At 38.7% G+C, this 22,595-nt stretch overlaps 1 protein-coding gene across 7 annotated transcripts in view; it reads right to left on the bottom strand.

The window, feature by feature from the left end:
- Positions 1 to 22,185, bottom strand: part of lrba (LPS-responsive vesicle trafficking, beach and anchor containing) — a 442,809-nt gene extending 420,624 nt beyond the window's left edge. For all 7 annotated transcript variants that reach the window (XM_057842680.1, XM_057842682.1, XM_057842684.1 and 4 more), the window contains exon 1: positions 21,347 to 22,185. In XM_057842680.1, coding sequence (XP_057698663.1) covers positions 21,347 to 21,508 — 162 coding nt within the window. In that variant the 5' untranslated portion in view covers positions 21,509 to 22,185. The remainder of the gene's footprint in view (positions 1 to 21,346) is intronic.
- Between the last annotated feature and the right edge of the window lie 410 nt (positions 22,186 to 22,595).

Here is a 22,595-nt window from a genome sequence, read left to right as displayed (position 1 = left end):
GAGCTGGTGTTAAAGTCCGCGCAAGATGATTCAGTCTTCACTTTTTTTTTTTTTTTTTTTTCTTCCAGAGTTTTTGGTTTCCGGAAACATATGAAGAAAACATCCTTCATGTCTCCTAAGGTCTAGAGTCGTTTCTGCAAGTTCCAAAAAAGCAATGTGTGATCCACTTGTTCGTTTTTGAAAGATGACCGGAGAAAAGTAGCACAAATTACGTTGTTTCTATGCGAGGGCGGGTCTATAATGTCCCACTTCAGCTTTACTTCCGCTTTACGATACGACGTCACGGTCTAAAAATAGCATGCGTGCGGTACGCCATTGCAATCATTTTCTGGGAGAAATTGAGCATTATCTGACAGAATTGCAGGGGTCCAAATACTTTTGGCCAGTAGTGTATAATGTGTATTGTTCAAGTCATACAAGCTGTTATAAATGTTCATACTTGAATGCTTATTGTTTAAAAGATATGTTTGTATACTTAATGTCTACACCGCATGTACAATTGTTAAATATGTTAAATTGAAAGCGGGTGAAAAAAAAAATCAAAGAGAAACAGTTGATTTGTATTTCATGCATTGATTCAGATTTTCAAACTATACAACAGACCGCTCGGGCGAATTTATCGTTAACGAGGTAAATCTGCTCAATTTACCGTGATAAGTACTTAGGGTCATATCACCCAGGCCAAGTACCAAGAGGTTCCCACCCCAAATATTGAGGCAACAAATCATCCACTTGAACATTTTGCAGGAGTGGCAGCAAACAATGACTTTGCGTATTGAGCAATGAGCAATCTTATAATAGTTAGTATTCCAAAAGAAAAAAAACCAAGGTGAAGCAGATGACTTTAAAAAAGACACTGATCAGCTTTCTAAGAATATCTTCAATGCAAAACATCAGCAGCACATCAATAGAACCTTTCCACGACTTGGGATTTAGCCATTTTGAATCCCTTCACAGTAACGGTTCTCACAATTAAACATCCACGTCGAAGAATGCGCGAGCAGGCCGACACAGGAAGAAGACGATTGGATCTTAAGTAAACAAAGAATTTCCTTGTTTGGTGCATGCCAATGACCTAGCATGGCACTGACATAACATTTACAATTGAAGAAACAAGCGAGGCTGAGAAACACTCGCCTGTATTTGCTCCAAAACCAGTATTGCTGGTATTGCAATTCGCATTTGACGCCCTCCTTTATTTCCACTGGCGGTTGATGGCGGTTGACAAGCTCAGAAAGTAGTGGTGTGGTTATTAGCTGCTGCTTAATAAGATATCAGGAGGGAAGTGGAGTTCAAAAACACTTAAATGCTTATTTGTAAATGGGAACTACAAAGGGTAATTAGTATGAAACCGTTTATTTGATAACAACATTACGGTTTCTGCGCTACATGTTATGAATACAGCTGTCACGATACTAAAATGTAGGGAAGGGAACATTTGGGTACCTCACGTTACGATTTTCAATACAAGGCTCACAATAACGAGGATCTCACGATGTGGCGATACAAAAATCATCGATACATGGGTCAGGACATCATTCTACGATACGACTAATGAACAGAAAAACAAGGTATTTTCATCCTTTTGCAGTGAGTTTATCACTAGTTGACATCCAATCCATTTGAAGTGATTGCTGCCAACCCTCCCACTTCAAATGGATTGGACGTCTATGGTCGTCAGTGGCAGCCAATGGGTTCATTTTGGGACATTTACGGGTCACTTTCCATTTATTCAGATTTAGCATTGGAAAGATATATATATATAGGGCTGTCAAACGATTAAAATTTTTAATCGAGTTAATTACAGCTTAAAAATTAATCAATCGTAATTAATCGCAATTAATCGCAATTCAAACCATCTATAAAATATGCCATATTTTTCTGTAAATTATATATTTATTCTGTAAAATAATTTGTTGGAATGGAAAGATAAGACACAAGATGGATATATACATTTAACATACGGTACATAAGGACTGTAGTGGGCATTTCACTCTACTGTCATTTAAATCTGTCTATGCTGTCCTCACTCTGAAGCGTCTACTTTTTCCAAAGCTAGACAGCTAGTGAACGACGCGCTTTTCCACCTTTCAAGTCGCTCAAAGCGCTTTACACTATCTCGCCATCTACCTACTTAATAATCAGACTTCTTCCTTTTTCATCTGATTTATTAATAAAATGGCCTCAAACCATTGTCCTCTTTAGACCGTAGTGAAACTACAAAAAAAAAAGTACACAAGCATTGCATTAGAAACAACGTTAGCTTAGCACGCTATACAGGTTCACTAAACATAAACAAAAAGCGTCTCATACAAAAAATATAACATTTCGCTTACTAACATAATATGTACATTCTTTACAACAACCATACTTACGGACAAATCTTGTCCAAGGATCATATAAGCACAACATTACAACGTAGGAGTCAGCCCGAGACGTCGTGCAGCCATATTGAACTGGCAAGAAAGCAATAAACCATGTCGCAAAGCGACCACAAGAGTTCGCTGTTACACAGCACAAAAAACCTTGCTGTAAAACTTACCAAAAGGCAGAATACTGTCTGAGCGGGACATGTGCGTTAATTGCGTCAAATATTTTAACGTGATTAATTTTAAAAATTAATTACCGCGCGTTAACGCGATAATTTTGACAGCCTTAATATAAATATATCAGACATGGCTTTCCCCCCTTTTTTCCCCTAATTAAAAAAAAAATTTAAACAAGAATAATGTCACAAAACGCTTGTCTTATCAAATACTTAATTGAGTGAGTCCACTCAAATCCACTCACGCTGCTCACTTACACACACAAAATGAGCTCATGTTTAAGAAGTTCAACGAGCTCATCCGTTCGGCGCCTTTCACGGTAGGCGCTCCCAAGTTTCTCTGGCAAGAGAAGAGCTTCAGAGCTGTCATACATTGTGAACTTTAACAAGCAGCTGCTTGGTGAGCAAGAAAAGCAGCAGGAAGGCGAGGCGAGAGGCTTTACATGATCAGATCATCTCTATAAAATACAGTATTTTTTTTTTTTTTTTTTAACTGGAAAAAAAAAGTTTGAAGTGCGAAGTAGCAAGGGATCACTGTATAATCCTGGCGGTAGCATATCGATAACCTTTTGGCCAATTAAGTATCGCAACATATTAGAGCCGGGCAGTATACGGAAAATTTACCGTTACCAAAATTCTTTACGATGACCGACGTAATTCTGACCATGTCAGTAAATTCGGTAATTTAATAAAACCGCTTTGACTCTGTTGTTTGGCGATGTTCATTCCCCTTTAAGAAAGCAGTCAGTGTGCTTACGTATGAAGTCACGTGGTTATCATGCACTCAAACAAACAGAAGCCCGGTAGGCTAATGCTAACGGCTATCGCTACAAGCAAACGTGATGGAGTCAGGCTTAGGGTAGCTTCGCCAAACTTTCGCCCGACATTAAGTAGAGTCTTAGCTGCCTCCAAACGGGCTTTCACACACTTTCCTCCCTGGTTCTCACAATTTCAGGAGAGGGTGCTTTCGACTGGTAGCCAGTCCTCAGGCTAACACTAACGGCTAACGCTATAGAATAACATGATTGAGTCAGATAGCGGCTCTAACCTCGTCAAAACGGCTGAACTTAATGAGTGGATTGGGCACGGACTGAATCTAGCAATTAGTATGTCGCATTATTTTGTATCTGTGTGTGTGTGTGGTTTCTTTGATATCTTTTATGAGGGTAAAGCATTCAGCATAAATTATAATGCAACAGTAAGCCTATAATATGACCGTTTAATGGCCACAGCCATTTTTCTGTATGTGCTTGCTTCATTTTGTAATTACTGCCATGATAAAATCTTAAATGTTTCATTGGCAAAAGCACAATATAGCTTTATTGTGTGTGTGTGTGGGGGGGGGTGCATGAATTAAAAAATGCTCCGAGGAAAAAAAAAAAACGAAAACTTGAACACACTGTTGAGTAATTATGTCACAGCAGCCATAAACAATAAATTGTCTGAAGTGTTTTGTCCAAACTGTAATTCATTTGTGTTACAATGACATGTTTGTTTCAAGTCATACAAATTCTTATAAAAGTTCATACTTGAATTCTTATGGTTTACAAGAAATTTGTATATACTTAATGTTTAGACTGCATGTACAATTGTTTAAATATGTCAAATTGAAATCTGGTAAATAAATTAAAGAGAAACAGTTGATTTGTATTTCACCAATTGATTCAGATTTACAAATTATATAACAGTCCGCTTGGCCGAATTTATTGTCGTTTATCGTTATCGAGGTAAATCTGTTCAATTTACCGTGATACGTACTTTAGGCCATATCGCCCAGCCCTACAATAAATCACCTTTTCCATATATTGTCCCATCCCTACTTTCTGATTACCACAAGTTGACTTCCAATCAAACTAAACTCATTCCAATAGCGTCCCACACGAATGCTATTTTTAGACCGTGACGTTGCGATCGTAACCCGGAAGTGGGTCAACATAGACACGCCCTCGCATACAACTCATGTTATTACTGCTTGGTTTTCCGTCTTTAATCTTTCAAAAACGAACATGCCGAGTAAACACTGCTGCTATGAAACTTGCAGAAACGACTCTAGACATTACGTCATATGAAGGATATTTTCTTCATATGTTTCCTGAAACCAAAAACTCAGATGATAAAATGTGAAGAATGGATCAACTTGCACGGACGTCCAAAAGACCAGTTTAACGCCAGCAAGGTGAAGCCATGGATCCTACAGACTTACAGAGGATGAAGAGGTAAGCCATTTTGATATTTTTACTTATTATTAGCGTGTCGTTTGGCGTGCAGCTTCTGTCTGACAATGAATGACCTGAAAAAAATTAAAATGTTATCTGACTGCCACTGTTACCTTTTCTGTTGTTTAAAAAAAAAAAAAAAAAAACTTTAGTAAGGGGGAAGTGTAAATAAATTATAGAATGAAGACTTGTTATTTAAAAATTTAAAGTGCTCATTGGCGGTCACTGAGTAGCATTTGCGATCGCTACACAAAATTAGCAATGTAAATTGCCCCCAAGAACGCTCAGAGACGTAAGACAACCACAGGATATAATACATTAGAAAGACAAGGCATATAGGGGTAAAGGATAGATTGTTTAAACAGGAGAATGTCATTGTCAGTAGCGTAAGGCAACGCACACAATAAAAAGGTGTCGATAAAAAAGCTAACTTTGGATCAGGTCGGCTCTTTGTCTAATCTTTTTCAGCCCTCGGCACTCAAGCCATCTCTTTAACTGAACATTTGTATGTTCTTCCACATCTTTACCTGTGAATTTGGCACCAGGGACATCATTTTCGGACAGAATTGGTAGGTTTAGCTCAGTAAACATCTCGTTCGTATATTATTTCCATGTAGTTAGTACTAGGGACAAACATGAGCTTGATCCACCTAGCAACAATTGCTAACGTCATGAATATAAATGAGCAAAAGTGACGTGTTGCTTGCGGTACGCCATTGGATGTCTACTAGTGATAAACTCAGTTCTTTTTACTACTTGAAAGGTAAAACATTATAGAATGATTTCCTGACCCATGTATAGATGATTGTTACATCGCCATTTTGTGAGATAATATCCTGAGCGTTGTATTCCAAATTGACTCGTAAGGTACCCAGAGGTTCCCGCTCACTTGTTAGTTACTCCCTGAGATGGGACCCCTCGCTCACCCTTGCAAGTGTGTGAAATTATGCACTTATCTCACTCTATAAGCTTTCATCCACTAAGCATGGAAGATCAAAACGATGTAATTTTATTCCAAATGCCTCAGGTGATGTTTTCATTATCAGAGATAAAAATGGGAAAGTAGCATATCCCGAGTTATTGAATTGTCTGATGGCGTTATCACAACATCAGCGAGGACAATCACATTAGAAGACAACTAGGCCAAACAATCCCGATTTGGATCGGGACCAAATGACTTGATGCTCGCCTCTGGCATGAGTTTTTATGATGAGAATCATGGGGGAACGTGGATGAATTCAGTTAAATGAAAAATAAGCACAGTGTAAATTGGGGCTGTCACAATTAATCAAATATGAAATTGACAACTATTTTGATAGTCGTTTAGAGATGTTGGCCTAAAAATTATTGTACCAGAAGTCTCCTATAAATAAAAGTATATATTTTTTAATTATTAATTTATACCTTTTGTTACTTTTTAAACAACACTTTGAAAAAATATATATATGTTTAAATATTAAAAATAGTAAATTCACTCTTTTATAATATTTTCCAATACAGAAAACAAATAGTTTTTATATTTTAAATACAAAAAGGAATAGTAAATATTCATATAATTTTTTTAAAAATGTTGAAATATATTTTAATCCCCCCCCCAAAAAAAATTTTTTTTTTAATTTTCTTTTTTCAAAAGAAAAATTCTGATTCCTTTATTTTTGTTACGTTTTAAATCAAAAATATTTTTTTATGTTTAAAAATACAAAAACTCACTTTTATTTAATTTCTCAAATGTATAAAAATAATATAAAAAATTCCATTCAAAACATTCCCGAAAATTCAAAGAAAAACTAAATATCAAATTTTAAATATATTTTATATAAAACTTTTTTTTAATTATTCCACTTAAAAAAAAAAAGGAATCAGAAGTTATTTTTGCTACTTTTTAAATTAAAAAAAATAAATAAATTTGGGGGGGTATAAAAACGGACAAAAAAACTAAACCCACCATTTTATTTATTTTCATGTAATTTGTCAAAAACTAAAAAGGGAAAAAAACAGTCAATACACCATTATTATTTTTTTTAATATAGTTTAAATAAAAAAAGGGGAAAAAAACTAAATTTCTTTTTAAAATAAAAAAATTTTTTATTTATTTTTATGTTAATCCATTTCCTTTTTTTAAAGGAGAAAAAAATATTCGGATTAATTTTTATAAATATTTAAACAAAACAAAACTAAATCCATTATTATATTTTTTTTTGTTAATTTCTCAAAAGAAAAAAAAACCTTGATTTTTTATTTTAAATAAAAAACAAAAATGAAAAAACTTTCTTATACAGTACTTAATATTTCAAATCGGAAAAAACAAAAATCTTATATATTAAAATAAATATTTACCATTTTATTTACTTTCAATAAAAAGATCATTGTTGGCAGCCCTAATTGAACCACACTGAAATGAAATGACCCAATACGCAAACTCCGAACAAACAGTTTGACTGCAATCTCTTGCATTGTCCAAACAGAAGTGAGATTTAACCATCCATGTCGCTAACCGTAACCGCCACGACCTTGCCTTCAGGTGAAGCCACATTCCACACCAATAAGTCGTCAAACTCCAGCGTGGCCCCGCGCAGCGGCCGGGAGCCCAGCTGTCAGGCCAGCTGTCCTTCACTTGCGAGAAAGCGACTCAGCCGGCGCTGACTCAAAAGGACGTCGGCTTTCAAGGGTAAAGAAAAGAGCGTTTGGAATCACTTAAAATGAATCCCAAAAAAAAAAGCCGCCATTTCTACGTCACGAGCGATGCATGGATGGGTGTATCGACGTTGTACAAGTTACATTTTGGAAAAAACAGCACCACAAATATGAATAAAGTTACAAAGTAACATAATTTGACAGCAAAACTTGAATATTTAAGATACGTTTTTGTGCCAAACGGCATCCTCAGCTCACTTGACAGAGGTGGCAACAGGAAGACATTCTGTGAAAAGAATGATTTCCTGCCAGAAAGGCGAGAGTCAAACATTTACAAAACACTTTCCCAGCTAAGTTGGCCAAACAAAAGGCAACCTTTGCACAAAGCATCTATGAGTCAATTGGTTCTGCTTCAGTTATGTTTAATAACTGGCGTCCAATTCATTTTGACTGGGAGAATCATGCTCATGTACATGAAGCTCATCAAATATAAATAACTTCTAGGTCAATTCAGGAAATATGCCATTTCTGGTACATATGGTATTGTTTTTATGGTCTAGTAGGACTGTGCATGCATCTATAATGGCAATGAATTTGAGTTGGAGAAATGGTAGAAACCACACAACGCGTTGACGGTGATCGAAAGCCACGTGGCTCGGAAGTAGGCCAGTGACTCACACTGGGCCCGAGACTCTTCCCGTCACTATTGCTCTTTTACATTCGCTTTATTGGTGAAGTGGAGGGTGAACACAGGAGGGCATACGAGCCTGCCGTCGTAGGTAGGGCTGAGTCATTAGCATAAGGCGTGACAGCAAGAAAAAATGTATAGATGCCAGTTTTCCAGTAGATTTTTTAAAAAAAAAATGCATGACTAACATTCAAACATGTTTTTGTACACTTTGTACAATGTTTTACAAAAGCAGAAGATTAAGAACTGGTTACTAGAAAAGTAGTAATTTGTGTGAAGCTAACGTTTATGTTTGCTATGTTGCAATACAATGGTACCTCACGATACGAAATTAACTGGTCCCGGAAGGGCTTTTGTAGCAGGATTTTTTTCGTATCATGAATTGCGTTTTACAGTGGGGCAAATAAGTATTTAGTCAACCACCAATTGTGCAAGTTCTCCTACTTGAAAAGATTAGAGAGGCCTGTAATTGTCAACTGGGGTAAACCTCAACCATGAGAGACAGAATGTGGAAAGAAAAAGAAACAGAAAATCACATTTATTTTTAAAGAATTTATTTCCCAATTAGAGTGGAAAATAAGTATTTGGTCACCTACAAACAAGCAAGATTTCTGGCTGTCAAAGAGGTCTAACTTCTTCTAACAAGGTCTAACGAGGCTCCACTCGTTAGCTGTATTAATGGCACCTATTTTAACTCATTATCGGTATAAAAGACACCTGTCCACAACCTGTCAGTCAGTCACACTCCAAACTTCACCATGGCCATGACCAAAGAGCTGTCGAAGGACACCAGAGACAAAATTGTAGACCTGCACCAGGCTGGGAAGACTGAATCTGCAATGGGTAAAACGCTTGGTGTAAAGCAGGGGTCCCAAAACTACGGCCCACGGGTTGCACACGGCCCGCCTCCCCATTTGGTCCAGCCCCCTGAACATTTTTTTTTCCCCTTCAATAGTGTTATTTATTTCCTGGCTTTTTTCTGTGAAGAACCCAAAGAGGGTTATTTGGTTATTATCTATTTGATTAATAGTGTTATATTATAATTATTTTTATTTTATTTACTTTTGTTCTGTGAAGAATCCAGAAAGGGTTATTTGATTGTGGCTTTCTGAAAAACAATACAATTTTTACATTTAGGCACTCCTGCTATTGTCACACTTTTTCCTGTTACAAACTGACCCGACCCCTCATCAGAGAAGGGAGAAGTTATGTGGCCCTCACAGTAAAAAGTTTGGGGACCCCTGGTGTGAAGAAATCAACTGTGCGAGCAATTATTAGATCTGGGGCTCCATCCAAGATCTCACCCCGTGGCGTCAAAATGATAACAAGAACGGTGAGCAAAAATCCCAGAACCACACGGGGGGACCTAGTGAATGACCTACAGAGAGCTGGGACCACAGTGACAAAGGCTACTACCAGTAACACAATGCGCCGCCAGGGACTCAAATCCTGCACTGCCAGACGTGTCCCCCTCCTGAAGCCAGTACACGTCCAGGCCCGTCTGCGGTTCGCTAGAGAGCATTTGGATGATCCAGAAGAGGACTGGGAGAATGTGTTATGGTCAGATTAAACCAAAATAGAACTTTTTGGTAGAAACACAGGTTCTCGTGTTTGGAAGGGAAAGAATACTGAATTCCATCCGAAGAACACCATACCCACTGTGAAGCATGGGGGTGGAAACATCATGTTTTGGGGCTGTTTTTCTGCAAAGGGACCAAGACGACTGATCTGTGTAAATGGAAGAATGAATGGGGCCACGTATTGAGAGATTTTGAGTGAAAATGTCCTTCCGTCAGCAAGGGCATTGAAGATGAGACGTAGCTGGGTCTTTCAGCATGACAATGATATCAAACACACAGCCGGGGCAACAAAGGAGTGGCTTCGTAAGAAGCATTTCAAGGTCCTGGAGTAGCCTAGCCAGTCCCCAGATCCCAACCCCATAGAAAATCTGTGGAGGGAGTTGAAAGTCTATGTTGCCCAATGACAGCCCCAAAACATCACTGCTCTAGAGGAGATCTGCATGGAGGAATGGGCCAAAATACCAGCAACAGTGTGTGGAAAAGCTTGTGAAGAGTTACAGAAAACGTTTGGCCTCCGTTATTGTCAAAAAAGGGTACATAACAAAGTATTGAGATGAACTTTTGGTATTGACCAAATACTTATTTTCCACCATGATTTGCAAATAAATTCTTTAAAAATCAAACAATGTGATTTTCTGGGGGGTTTTCCACATACTGTCTCTCATGGTTGAGGTTTACCAATGTTGACAATTACAGGCCCCTCTAATATTTTCAAGTGAGAGAACTTGCACAAGAATGTAGACAGGCTAAAGTTTGCCAAAATTTATTACTTTTAAATTTTTAAAAGGGTTTGGAAGAATCTTCTCTGGTCAGATGAGACAAAAGTAGAGCTTTTTGGAAAAATGCATCAACATAGAGTTTACAGGAAAAGAAACGAGGCCTTCAAAGAAAAAAACACGATCCCCACAGTCAAACATGGCGGAGGTTCTCTGATGTTTTGGGGTTGCTTTGCTGCCTCTGGCACTGGAATGCTTGACCGTGTCCATGGCATTATGATTTTGCAGCATAATGTGTGAGAAAGCTGGATCTCCCTCAGAGGTCATGGGTCTCCCAGTAGGACAATGACCCAAAACACACTAGAAAATGGTTTGAGAGACAGCACTGGAGAATTCTAAAGTGGCCATTAATTAGTCCAGACCTGAATGCCATAGAACACCTGTGGAGAGATCTGAAAATGCCAGTTTGGAGAAGGCACCCTTCAAAGAAGAATGTTCTAAAATTCCAGCGGAGCATTGTAAGAAACTCATTGATGGATACCGGAAGCGGTTGTTCGCAGGTATTTTGTCTAAACAGAGTATTAGGGGCAGTTTACATGGCAACTCTGCGTCAAGACGCAATAACTGAGTAGCGGAATGGCCTCGCGTGCATATGGTGTCGGCGAAGACGGAAGGTGAAGACGAAAAATTCTGAATCCTGCCTCCAAAGTGGAAGAATCCGATTGCGGGGGGTTGAGGGGGCTTCCTCGGCATGCATATCAAAGGCTCCTGCGGTGCGAGACCGCGCCGTTAACGTCAGCACTCGTACACGTCACACTGGGCGTGCGCAGCGGTGCTACTAAACATTAAAAACAGCAAATATGGCGGAATGTCGGATTTAATTGACTTTTAATAATATTTTTAAATAAAATATGTTGAACGATTTTTTTGTGCCTTTTTGAACATAAGAAAAATGATATTGCTTCGAGGTGGCAGGCATATTTTTTTCCGGGCTGAGGGAGCTTGGTGGGGTCAAAGTGCATCATTCTATGTCGCCCTGTAAATCTGCACTGCCCCCTAGGGCCTGGCATGAATACTACATCGTTTTCATGCGGAATTGCGACATTGTTCAATGGCGTACCGCACGCAGGCTATTTTTAGACCGTGACGTCGCATCGTAAAGCGGAAGTAAAGCCGAAGTGGGACATTATAGACCCGCCCTCGCATAGACCCAACGAAAAAAGTGTTACTTTTCTCCGGCAATCTTTCAAAAACGAACATGCCGATCACGCATTGCTTTTTTGGAACTTGTAGAAACGACTCTAGACATTACGACACATGAAGGATGTTTTCTTCATACGTTTCCGGAAACCAAAAACTCGGGAGGAAAAAATGCGAAGACCGAATCAACTTGCGCGGACTTTAACACCAACTCGGCGAATCCATTCACGTTTCATATGCAGTAAACATTATGCTGGGTTGGCATGGTCTTTCAGAGGACAAAGAGGTAAGCCATTTTTATATTTTTAACTTATTGTTTTTAGCGTAACGTTGTGCCGTACAGCTTCTGTCTGATAATGAATGACCTGAAAAGAATTACAATGGTATCTGACTGCCACTGTTACCGTTTCTGTTATATATATATATTAGAGCTGAAACGAATACTCGAGCAACTCGAGTAACTCGAGTTTAAAAACTGATCCGAGTAATTTTATTCACCTCGAGTAATCGTTTATTTTGACAGCTCTAAGCATCACGTTTTGCTCGGACTACTTTTAATGCGGGACAACGCGCTGATGTCACGTGCTAAGAGGAAGAAGAAGAAAAAAAAAAAAACTTACTGCAGCCGACAACCGCTACAAACGACGCCGACGTTGCTAAATACTAGCCCGCACATGCTACGTTAGTTGCAGATAGCATCTGATGAGTCTCAGAGAGATCACATGTATGTTGAACTAGATGCACAGTGACAGACTAGGCCGCGTCTGGGCAGCGTTAGCAAACAGCCGCCATCTTAAAGCAGTAGAGCGCTAAGCGCTAATAAAGAGCGCTAAGCGCTAATATATAAGATTAACGTTACTGTCACTACTACCTCACCTTACGTTAGCCCTGCGGAGGGCTAGGTTTCAATTAATTAAGACCACTTTCGATGCGTGGCTAACGTGTCTTACATACAGGCTTTAACATAAAATAGCGTGGTGGAGTGATGAGGGTGTCAAATAAAAACTCAATAATGCTAACTATCAATTTTAGCTCAGTAGTCATTGCTGGGTAAAACACCAAGTAGCACTAGTCCCTAATGTGCTCCAATACAGCCTGTATCATACATTTATTTTGAACAGTGCAAAAAATCAAAATCCTATCAGGACTTACTGTTTAGACTAACTTAAAACTTAACTAGAACTTAAAAATGGCTTGACACAAATAGAAATTCAATTGAAAAACGTGGGAAAAAAATCCAAATTTTTAAGTGATGTGTGTTGTCAAGCGTAAAGGCATTTTTAGGTGTGTGTGTGTATATATATATATATATATATATATATATATGTATGTGTGTGTGTGTGTGTGTGTGTGTGTGTGTGTGTATACACTTTTTTAAAATAAGAGCTAAAGGTTTTTTGAGTGAAAGCAGTGAATTAGTCTTTTTTTTTAATTCTAGTTACATCTGAGATGCAATTGTTGGCTGTTTTCAATAATATACATCAAAAATAAAGACATTAATTGACTGAAAATGATAAAATGTCTTGTTTTCTCATGTATATCTATAATTGCTCTTCACCTAAAAATATATTTGTTTTATCCGATTACTCGATTAATCGATAGAATTTTCAGTCGATTACTCGATTACTAAAATATTCAATAGCTGCAGCCCTAATATATATATAAAAAAAAACAACTTTAGTCAGGGGGAAGTGTAATTATAAGATTAAGATGTGTTATCAATGAAAAAATTAAAAGTGTTCGTTGGCTGTCACTGAGTAGCATTTGCGATCGCTACACAAAGCTAACTAAATTACCCCCAAGAACGGTAAGAGACGTAGGACAACCAGAGGATATATAAGAAAGACGGGCTGATGGTAAAGGATAGCTTGTTGAAACAGGAGAATGTCATTGTCAGTCGCGTCGATAAAAAAAGCTAAAGCTATGCTTAGGCCGGCTCATTTTTTTCGTCTTTTTCAGCCTTCGACACTAAAGCCACCTCTTTAACTGAACATTTTTATGTTCTTCCACATCTTTGCTAGTCAATTTGGCACCAGGCACATCATTTTCGGAGAGAATTGGTAGGTTTAGCTCTGTAAACATCTCCTTCGTACACGATTTCCATTCATTTCCTATTGGGGACAACCGGTGGCTTGTCCCTACTTAGCAACAGTAGCTAATGTCATGAATATTAATGAGCGGAAGTGACGTGTTGCTTGCGGTACGCCATTGGAGACGCAAGTGCAAATGCAAATTTGAAATGTTTTGTATTCTCGGAGAGTCACCATGTAAAGGGCCCCTTAGGCTGAGGGTGCCAATACTTTTGTCCGGCCCATTTTTGGAGTTTTGTGTAAAATGATAATTTTTTTTTTTTTCTTCATTCTCATTTTTGTTTTTTCATTTCAGGCAAAATCAATGAAGATATTACTACCAAAGCATTTGAAGTTGCAATCATTTTCTGGAAGAAATTGAGCATTACCTGACAGAATTGCAGGGGTGCCAATACTTTTGGCCAGCAGTGTACTAAATCCAATGAAATCTTCATAATCAGTGTCACTTTTAAACAACTTTTTTTTTAAAACCCTCGTGTAGTTTGGTGTGGAAAATAACAAGTGAAATGGTATGATAATGTTAATGTTAATAATTTCACACATAAAATCCCTCCAGTGTATAAATCGCACGCCCGGCCAAACTAAGGGGAAAAAAAACAGCCACTGTCTTATCATTCGAAAACCTCTAACTAGACCACGTTTCATCCATGAAATATGTCACAGTTAGTCACCAAAAAATCCACCTTTTATTTTCCTCAATCATAAAATCAACCAGGGCTAGCTCGCACCATTACCTAGCTATCTTGAGGAAAACTATTTAGACCTCAAAGCTCTACAAACTTCAAGACAACCTTGACAAAATAAAATTGATTTACCACCCAACCAGAATGACAAACCTCTACCACCATGACAAAGCAGTTTTGCAGGTTCTACCTTCTGCACCGCCACCCCATCCCCCTTCCATTCCTGAACCGTCCTTCAAGTTGACCGTCCTTTTCCAGTTTCTGCGCACTGTCGCGCAAAACCCTCCAATTTGCCACTGAGAAGCCTGTCAAGGCTTGAGGTGGCCAACAGGTTGTGCGCAACCACACATGCACCCACCCCATCACTGACCTGGATATGTCACCGGCCGATTTTCTTCTCCTGGCAATGAGGATCATGACACCAGTCACGTCATATTCAATTTGCCACTTGTGCATTGTTGATTCTGCACGCGTCAAACCTAATAATTACTCACTCCCTTTTAGTCTGTGATTGCGAGGGTGTGTTAATAGCTGACACGGGACACTTACGTAGAAACGCATGCAATAGCAGCTTATTTAAGAGCAAAAGTGAAAGTGAGTAGATCATTCCGGAAATGTGGGGTTAAATTAGGGTTGCACAATCTCATATCTGAGGAGGAAAAAAAATTTGGGGATTTTTTTTTTTTTTAACTGATCATTTTAAAGTGCGTATGACACCAAAAAGCATGTTAATTTCATATTTCACATGGTGTTTCATGATCCTGAATAGGGTTGTTCCGATCAAGTTTTTTTGCTCCCGATCTGATCCCGATCGTTTTAGTTTGAGTCTCTGCCGATCCCGATATTTCCCGATCCGATTGTTTTTTTTTTTTTTTGCTCCCGATTCAATTCCAATCATTCCTGATAATTTTTCCCGATCATATACATTTTGGCAATGCATTAAGGAAAAAATGAATAAAACTCGGACGAATATATACATTTAACATAAAGTACATAAGTACTGTATTTGTTTATTATGACAGTAAATCCTCAAGATTTACCTTGCATTTACATTATTAACATTCTTTCTGTGAGAGGGATCCACGGATAGAAAGACTTGTAATTCTTCATGGACAAATGTGACTTTGTATATTGTGACTAAATATTGCCATCTAGTGGATTTTTATGAGCTTTCAGTAAATGATAATTCAGCCATTTAACTACTGCCCAAATGCATGATGGGAAGTGCAACCATGACTGTGCGTAACGGTACCAATTGATATATCTTCTCAGTGTTGGGAAATAAAATAGGGTGTTAAGAAAAAGATCAACTACTACCTTTCTTCCCCACATTGCTTCCCACGATATTTCTGATCATTGAACGAGAGGGATTGTAAGGCTTTAGCCAATTAAAAACGGCTTCAAAGGCTGCCAAAATTCGCTCTACTCATTTTACATTGCCTTACAGTTCTATGCATACGTAATGTGGGGCCGTTATAGATTGATCGCGACAATGCGTGAGTAGGTAGGGCAGCGCATGCGTTAATTGTGTTAAATATTTTAATGTTAATACTGCCGTTGATGTGATAAATTTGACAGCCCTACTTTAAGCCAAAACTAAAGACTCTGGATGAGGTTAAGACATTTTGTCTATAACGTTAAATACAATTAGAAAACGATTTAATTAAAAACAAAAAAACAAAAATATATATTAAAAAAGGCATGTCCGATATTTTTTTGCCGATTCCGATACTTTGGAAATGACGTGATCGGACCCGATCGATCGGCATCATCTCTAATCCTGAATGGAATGGACCGCTTGGATGTGTGTGGAAGCGATCGCTTTATATATACTCAATTTTTGAATTCTGCGCCATGAAAATTAGTGACTTCCGGCTTCAGTCTCGGGTTTAGGAAGAATGCGAATGTGACGTCACCTGGGTCAGCGTCTCACAATACAGCATTGCTTTATAGCATGCGGATGGACCGTGAATTCAGCTGATTTTGCGGATTAATTTGTTTATTTTTTGCATCACGCCAGCCAAACGGCTGCAGGCTTTTGTAGCTGCACCAGGGAGAGGCACGTGAGCCTTTTTGGGTTTCAGAAAAGTTTCCGAGACAAGTGTGCGACAACTGTTAGACCACTGGACGAACGAGGAAGTGAGTAAACATCGTGTTTTGCATTATGTCAAATACTGGGATCATGGCACACGTTTTAGTTTTGCATTATGTCAAATACTGGGATCATGCCCCACATTTTAATATGGAGGTGGCTTGCATTTTGTGGTTGACATGCTCCTTGTCCAACGAAAATGCAACTCGGCCGATGACCGGCAGCTTGTCGCACATCCCCCCGCTGGGAGAGCGCTATACTTGGCTTTTGCCCTCTTTGTGTGCCCGGTGTTCTGTCATATTTTCCACCCGATCAGAAATTGCAACTTTGTTAAAAATGGCCAAGAATAGAGTGATTTCAAAGTAAACATTACAAACTTTGTTTGAATAAATGACTATTTACGTTTGTGCTGCAACGATTAATCGATTAACTCGAGTATTCGATTAGAAAACAAGATTCGAATTAAATTTTGCTGCTTCAAGTATTCGTTTAATTAAAGTGGTTTTGTAATGGTTTGTTTTGAAAGTGTTTGCATTTAGTTGTTTGATTTGGGTGGATACACTGCCCTCTCGTCTGCCTCAATTGACATGCCTGAATCCAGCTGCTCCCTGTTAAGACCAACATAAGATAAGTTTTTATTTGAACTAATGTTTTTGCGTAATTTAGTTTATAGGAATATTTAGCGTTTTTTTTTTTTTTGTGGGAATATGTGTCTGAACCATTTGTTAAGAGCATTGTAAAAATAAATAAATGACATTAGCATTTTATAGCATTTAAGCTAGCTGACTTTTGCTATGTCAGTTAGCCAATTGTTCTTTTGTTGTAAATAAATCCTCATTTATTTTTATAGCGTTTGAGACTCAGCTCAGGTATTTTAATTTTTTTATGTTCCTTATCTGATTACTCGATTATTTGAACTAACTAGTTCATCGATTAATCGACTACTAAAATAATCGATAGCTACAGCCCTAATTTACTTATGTTTGATCATGGATGGACATGTAGAATAGATCCCTTCAGACACATTCTGCCATGTTAGCTGCACAACAACTTCACGCCGCTTTCTTACGGTTTGTCTTCGCCGTGTAGTTAAGCATTAATTTACGCCATATTTGTTATGACCATGTGGCAGCTTCGCACTCCTCCGACGTCGGCCGGGTTTTGTCCGGCGGTAATTCTCCAGCTGCTTCCCCGGCAAACATGCTGCTCGCAGCAGGGGACTAGCTGTAACTTGCTCGCCACTGGGCAGGTTGCCGATCGGCGAAGACAATCGACAACCCCGCCGCTGTGTGACATTATCACAAGTAGTTTTGAGTGATTTTTCGCTTCGAAAGCCGAGAATAGACTTTGAAACGTCACTCTGTTCGGGTTAGCATGTCGGCTAGCTGTCACGCCTTTTGGTTTGTTTACATTCTCCAAAGCTAGGGAAGTGACAAAAGCCTGACTGACTACGGTGGCATAAAATATCGTTCGAGAAGTGCGACAGTAAAGGTGGACAGTTTTAATCATTATGAAGTAATTTTGCTATGATGTACTGAATAAATGCATTTTTCATATTCCATATTCCATTTAGCACAAGACTTATTTGTCATGACCATACCATTTATTTAGCAATTGGGGGGAAATACTTCGATAAAAAGAATATCCTGTAAAAATATTGTAGTAAAGAGACTGAAACAATGGCATTTTGCGGCTCTCTTCATCACATTTTCTTCGTTCTGAATAAGTCCCCCTCAATGGGTTGAATTCTAAATGAGATGAAACCATGACCCTGCCGACGTCATGCTCCTGTTGTGGATGCTAGAGCCCTATAATGGCTGTAGAAATGCTAATTTCTCGTCATCTGCTTTTGCCAAACTGTTGTATGAGTCGAATCGTCTCAAAATATGATTCTAATTCACATAATAATGCTATTGAAGACTTTTTTTTATCCTGTCGTACGCATTTTAAAGCTGCTGATACAGAATGGGGACCTGAGTATTTTATCTACTGTTTTGAACTGTTAACTTGATACTGAAATAGTAGTTTATTTAAGCCTGAGAGGGTTTTTGTAACTAATGTACGAAACATTAAAAGCAGCTAATAGCTGGGTGGGGGTGCATCAATAATCAATTTATAATCAAATTGTATCCTCTGAATCGTAATTGAATCGTTTGGTGCTACAAGATTCCCACCTCCGTTTGTTATTTCGTTTAGAAGTATATTCAGCAGTTTTTAGTACAAATACTTGTTTTAACGATTGGTTAAGAGCATTGTTTAAAAAGCATCTTAAAACTACAAAGCAAAATTAACTCTTTGCCAGCCATTGACAACAGTAAACATCAAATTCACTTAAACTGGAAGGACTGGCTGTGAATGCTCATCTTTCAGAGCCATTGACACCTCTAAACGTCCAATCCATTTTGACTGGGAGGGGTGAATTGACGTTCTTTCATTCCCAACCTCCAAGTCAAACTGATTGGACGTCTAGCACCTTCAGTGGCAGCCAGTGAATAGCATATTTTGCCACAAATCCAGCCCACATATGATCAAATTGCCATTAATGCGACCCGCGAACCAACATTAGTTTGACAACTCAGCTCTAAACGATTAAATCAACCAGGGCTGTCAACAGACTTGCAGGGGCTCGGGGACAAGAGACCATTATAGGGCCCCCCCCTTCCACTCGCTTGTCACGACAACATACGCAGTACTTTGAACGCTTTGCAAGCAATGACAGTGTAAATTTTCAAACTATTTGAGATGGACAGTTAAATATAACAGAGCTTAATGTGATGTGACACAAACAATTTTCAGCTATTGTCCAATGTAGGCTACAATACAATACAACTGAGAGTGCTATGCCTGTCTGCTAAGCAACAAAACAGTATAACTAAACATCCTGTGCCTGCCCCCTCCACAACCCTGGGGTTATCAAGCCCTAAAACAGTGGTGCGCCTAGATTTTTTGACAGCAAAGTCATTTGCAAAAAAAGGGGAAAAAAATAAATATTTGAAATATCTAACATGCTAAAGTTTTTAAGTATATATCAAGTAGAACATAATATTTAATCAGACAATGATTTAAATAAAAAAGAAATTTGTGAATGTAAAGTAAAATAAATTAAGGGTCATTCAGCGGGCACTAAGGTCCTGAGACCCGGGACAACATACCCGGTTGCCTCCCCCCTGTCAACGGGCTTGAAATCAACTATCAAAATAGTTACTCATTATCAAGCACATGATTAATCATTGCAGCCTAAAATTAATGCTATACAACGATGCCTTCATTTCTAGTAACCTCGAGAAATATGTGTCGTTCATCCACAACAGTATTATATTTTTAGCAGTAGTTGTAATAGTACATAGTATTTCCATTATTGTCGAGTTGTCCACCTGGTTTGACATTAATGATAATGGAAAATTCCATTAGAGGAACGAAAAGCCAGGAATGTAGGCAATTCCCATTTTTTGGTGTTGCTTAAGAAACAAACAAAAAAAAACATTTTCCCCAACATGACATGTCATGACAGTGTAAATTTTCAAACTATTTGAGATGGAAAGTTAAATTTAACAGACCTTAATGTGATGTGACACAAACAATTTTCAGCTATTGTCCAATGTAGGCTACAATACAATACAACTGAGAGTGCTATGCCTGTCTGCTAAGCAACAAAACAGTTTAACTAAACATCCTGTGCCTGCCCCCTCCACATCCCTGGGGTTATCAAGCCCTAAAACAGTGGTGCGCCTAGGTTTTTTGACAGCAAAGTCATTTGCAAATAGGGAAAAAAAATCAATATTTGAAATATTGAATATGCTAAAGTGTTTAAGTATATATCGAGTACAACATAATATTTAATCAGACAATAATTTACATAAAAAAGAAATTTGTGAATGTAAAGTAAAATAAATTAAGGGTCATTCAGCGGGCACTAAGGTCCTGAGACCCGGGACAACATACCCGGTTGCCTCCCCCCTGTCAACGGGCTTGAAATCAACTATCAATATTAGTGCTGCAACGAATAATCGATTAACTCGAGTATTCGATTAGAAAAAAAAGATTCAAATTAAATTTTGCTGCTTCGAGTATTTGTTTAATTTATGTGCCGTTTTAATAGTTTATTTTGAAAGTGTTTGCATTTAGTTTTATTGATTTGGGTGGATACACTACCTTCTAGTCTGCCTCATTTCACATGGCTGAATCCAGGTGCTCCCTGTTAAGACCAACATAAGTTAAGTTTTTGTAAGAGTGAATTTTTTTTTTTTAATGCATTCGTAATTTAGTTTATTGGTATATTTAGCTTATTTTTGTGGGAATACGTGTCTGAACCGTTTGTTAAGAGCATTGTAAAAAAGTTAGCATTTTATAGCATTTAAACTAGCAGACTTTTGCTATGTAAGTTAGCCAATTGTTCTTTTGTTGTACATACGTAGATCCTCATTTATTCATTTATTATACCGTTTGAGGCTCAGCTCAGGTAATTTAATTTTTCATGTTCCAGATCCGATTACTCGATTATTCGAATTAATGGTTCATCGATTAATCGACGACTAAAATAATCGATAGCTGCAGCCCTAATCAATATAGTTACTCATTATCAAGCGCATGATTAATCATTGCAGCCTAAAATTAATGCTATACAACGATGCCTTCATTTCTAGGAACCTCGAGAAATGTGTCGTTCATCCACAACAGCAGTAGTTGTAATAGTACGTAGTATTTCCATTATTGTCGAGTTGTCCACCTGGTTTGACATTGATGGTAATGGAAAATTCCATTAGAGGAACGACAAGCCAGGAATGTAGGCAATTCCCATTTTTTGGTGTTGCTTAATAAACAAACAAAAAACATTTTCCCCATCATGTCTCATCAATGAAAGCTCCACCTGCGGCCTATTCTGAGCGCGCATAATCAGCTTACCAGGTTGAACACGGTCTCCACCACATCTCGGTTGGAAACTTCTCCAACTTCCATTAAACCGGCCAGAACGGCGAATTTCATCCGGATGCCTCGGATGGGTACGGCGGGGTTTAGCGGCACGGTCCCCGGCGTGACGGGGCTGGAGCTCTCCTCGCTTGCCATTGCTCAAGGTGGGCAGGTGGCGACAGGTAAATCCACCTGTTCGCCTGCAATGGCGGCAGGAGTAGTAAGTCAAAGGAGGAGAGAAAAAAAGAGAGAGGCAAATTCAGCTTCGATTGAATGTCCCTCTGGGTTAAATGTTAGCAGTCCGCAGGCACATGATATGATAAATAAAGTCAAATAAAGTACAAAGAGTGTCACTCCGCAGCGTTAAATGCCTCCACCAACTACTCTTCTTCTTGTAGTCCGTAACTTGATAGCCCGCAGGCGGAATAATGCCGTCCGAAGAAGAAGGAAGCGGGCGAGGTGGTGAAGCGAAAGCGTCCGGAGAGGCAGGTAGAACCTCGGCTAGCCTTTTCCCGACTCTGGCTTCCTCGAAAAGCGTCCAAAAAGGGCCACTTTCCAACCGGCGGAAGTTGCTATTGTCATGGAGTCCGCACACTTGACAGGTAGCGACGCCGAACTCTCAAGCGCCGCGGAAAGAGAGAACGGAGGAGGGGAGGGGGCGTCCGCTCGCCTCGTCGAGCCGGGAAAGTGCACTCGAGCTCGGCTGAAGGGAGAGTAGCGTACGGCCAGCTGCTCCTGGAGTCTGCCTGTCGCTTCCTGATTCGCTCCCCGGTAGCTTTTTAGACCGCCAGCGCCATGACAGTGGAAGCCCTTGAGTGAGGGAGTATGCGCATGCGCGGAGAGAAGTCAGTCGAGGGCTGCTTTACTTCAGGTGGAGGAACGTCTACTGACGTCGAGCCTCCCAAAGTAAAAGAGGTTCATTTCAAAATCTTGTAAGAAATTTATCCGATTAAAGAAGTTTTAAGACTGAAATTTGGTTTAGGTGTAAAGAATTGTGTTTTATGATGTTAATGCAGAGGTAGGTAGAGTGGCTAAAAATTTTACTCAAGTATAACGTAAGTAAAAAAGTATTTGGTGAAAAGAATACTCAAGTAATGAGTAACATTGTGAGTAACTACTTATATTTTTGTTGATTTTTTTTTTTTAAACAATGGTATTTTTTTTAGGGCTGTCAAAATTATCGCGTTAACGGGTGGTAATTAATTTTTTAAATTAATCACGTTAAAATATTTGACGCAATTAA

This window comes from Corythoichthys intestinalis, chromosome 8 (assembly GCF_030265065.1).
Source record: "Corythoichthys intestinalis isolate RoL2023-P3 chromosome 8, ASM3026506v1, whole genome shotgun sequence".
Classification (NCBI taxonomy): Eukaryota; Metazoa; Chordata; class Actinopteri; order Syngnathiformes; family Syngnathidae; genus Corythoichthys; species Corythoichthys intestinalis.
This window is presented reverse-complemented; position numbering and strand designations above follow the sequence as displayed.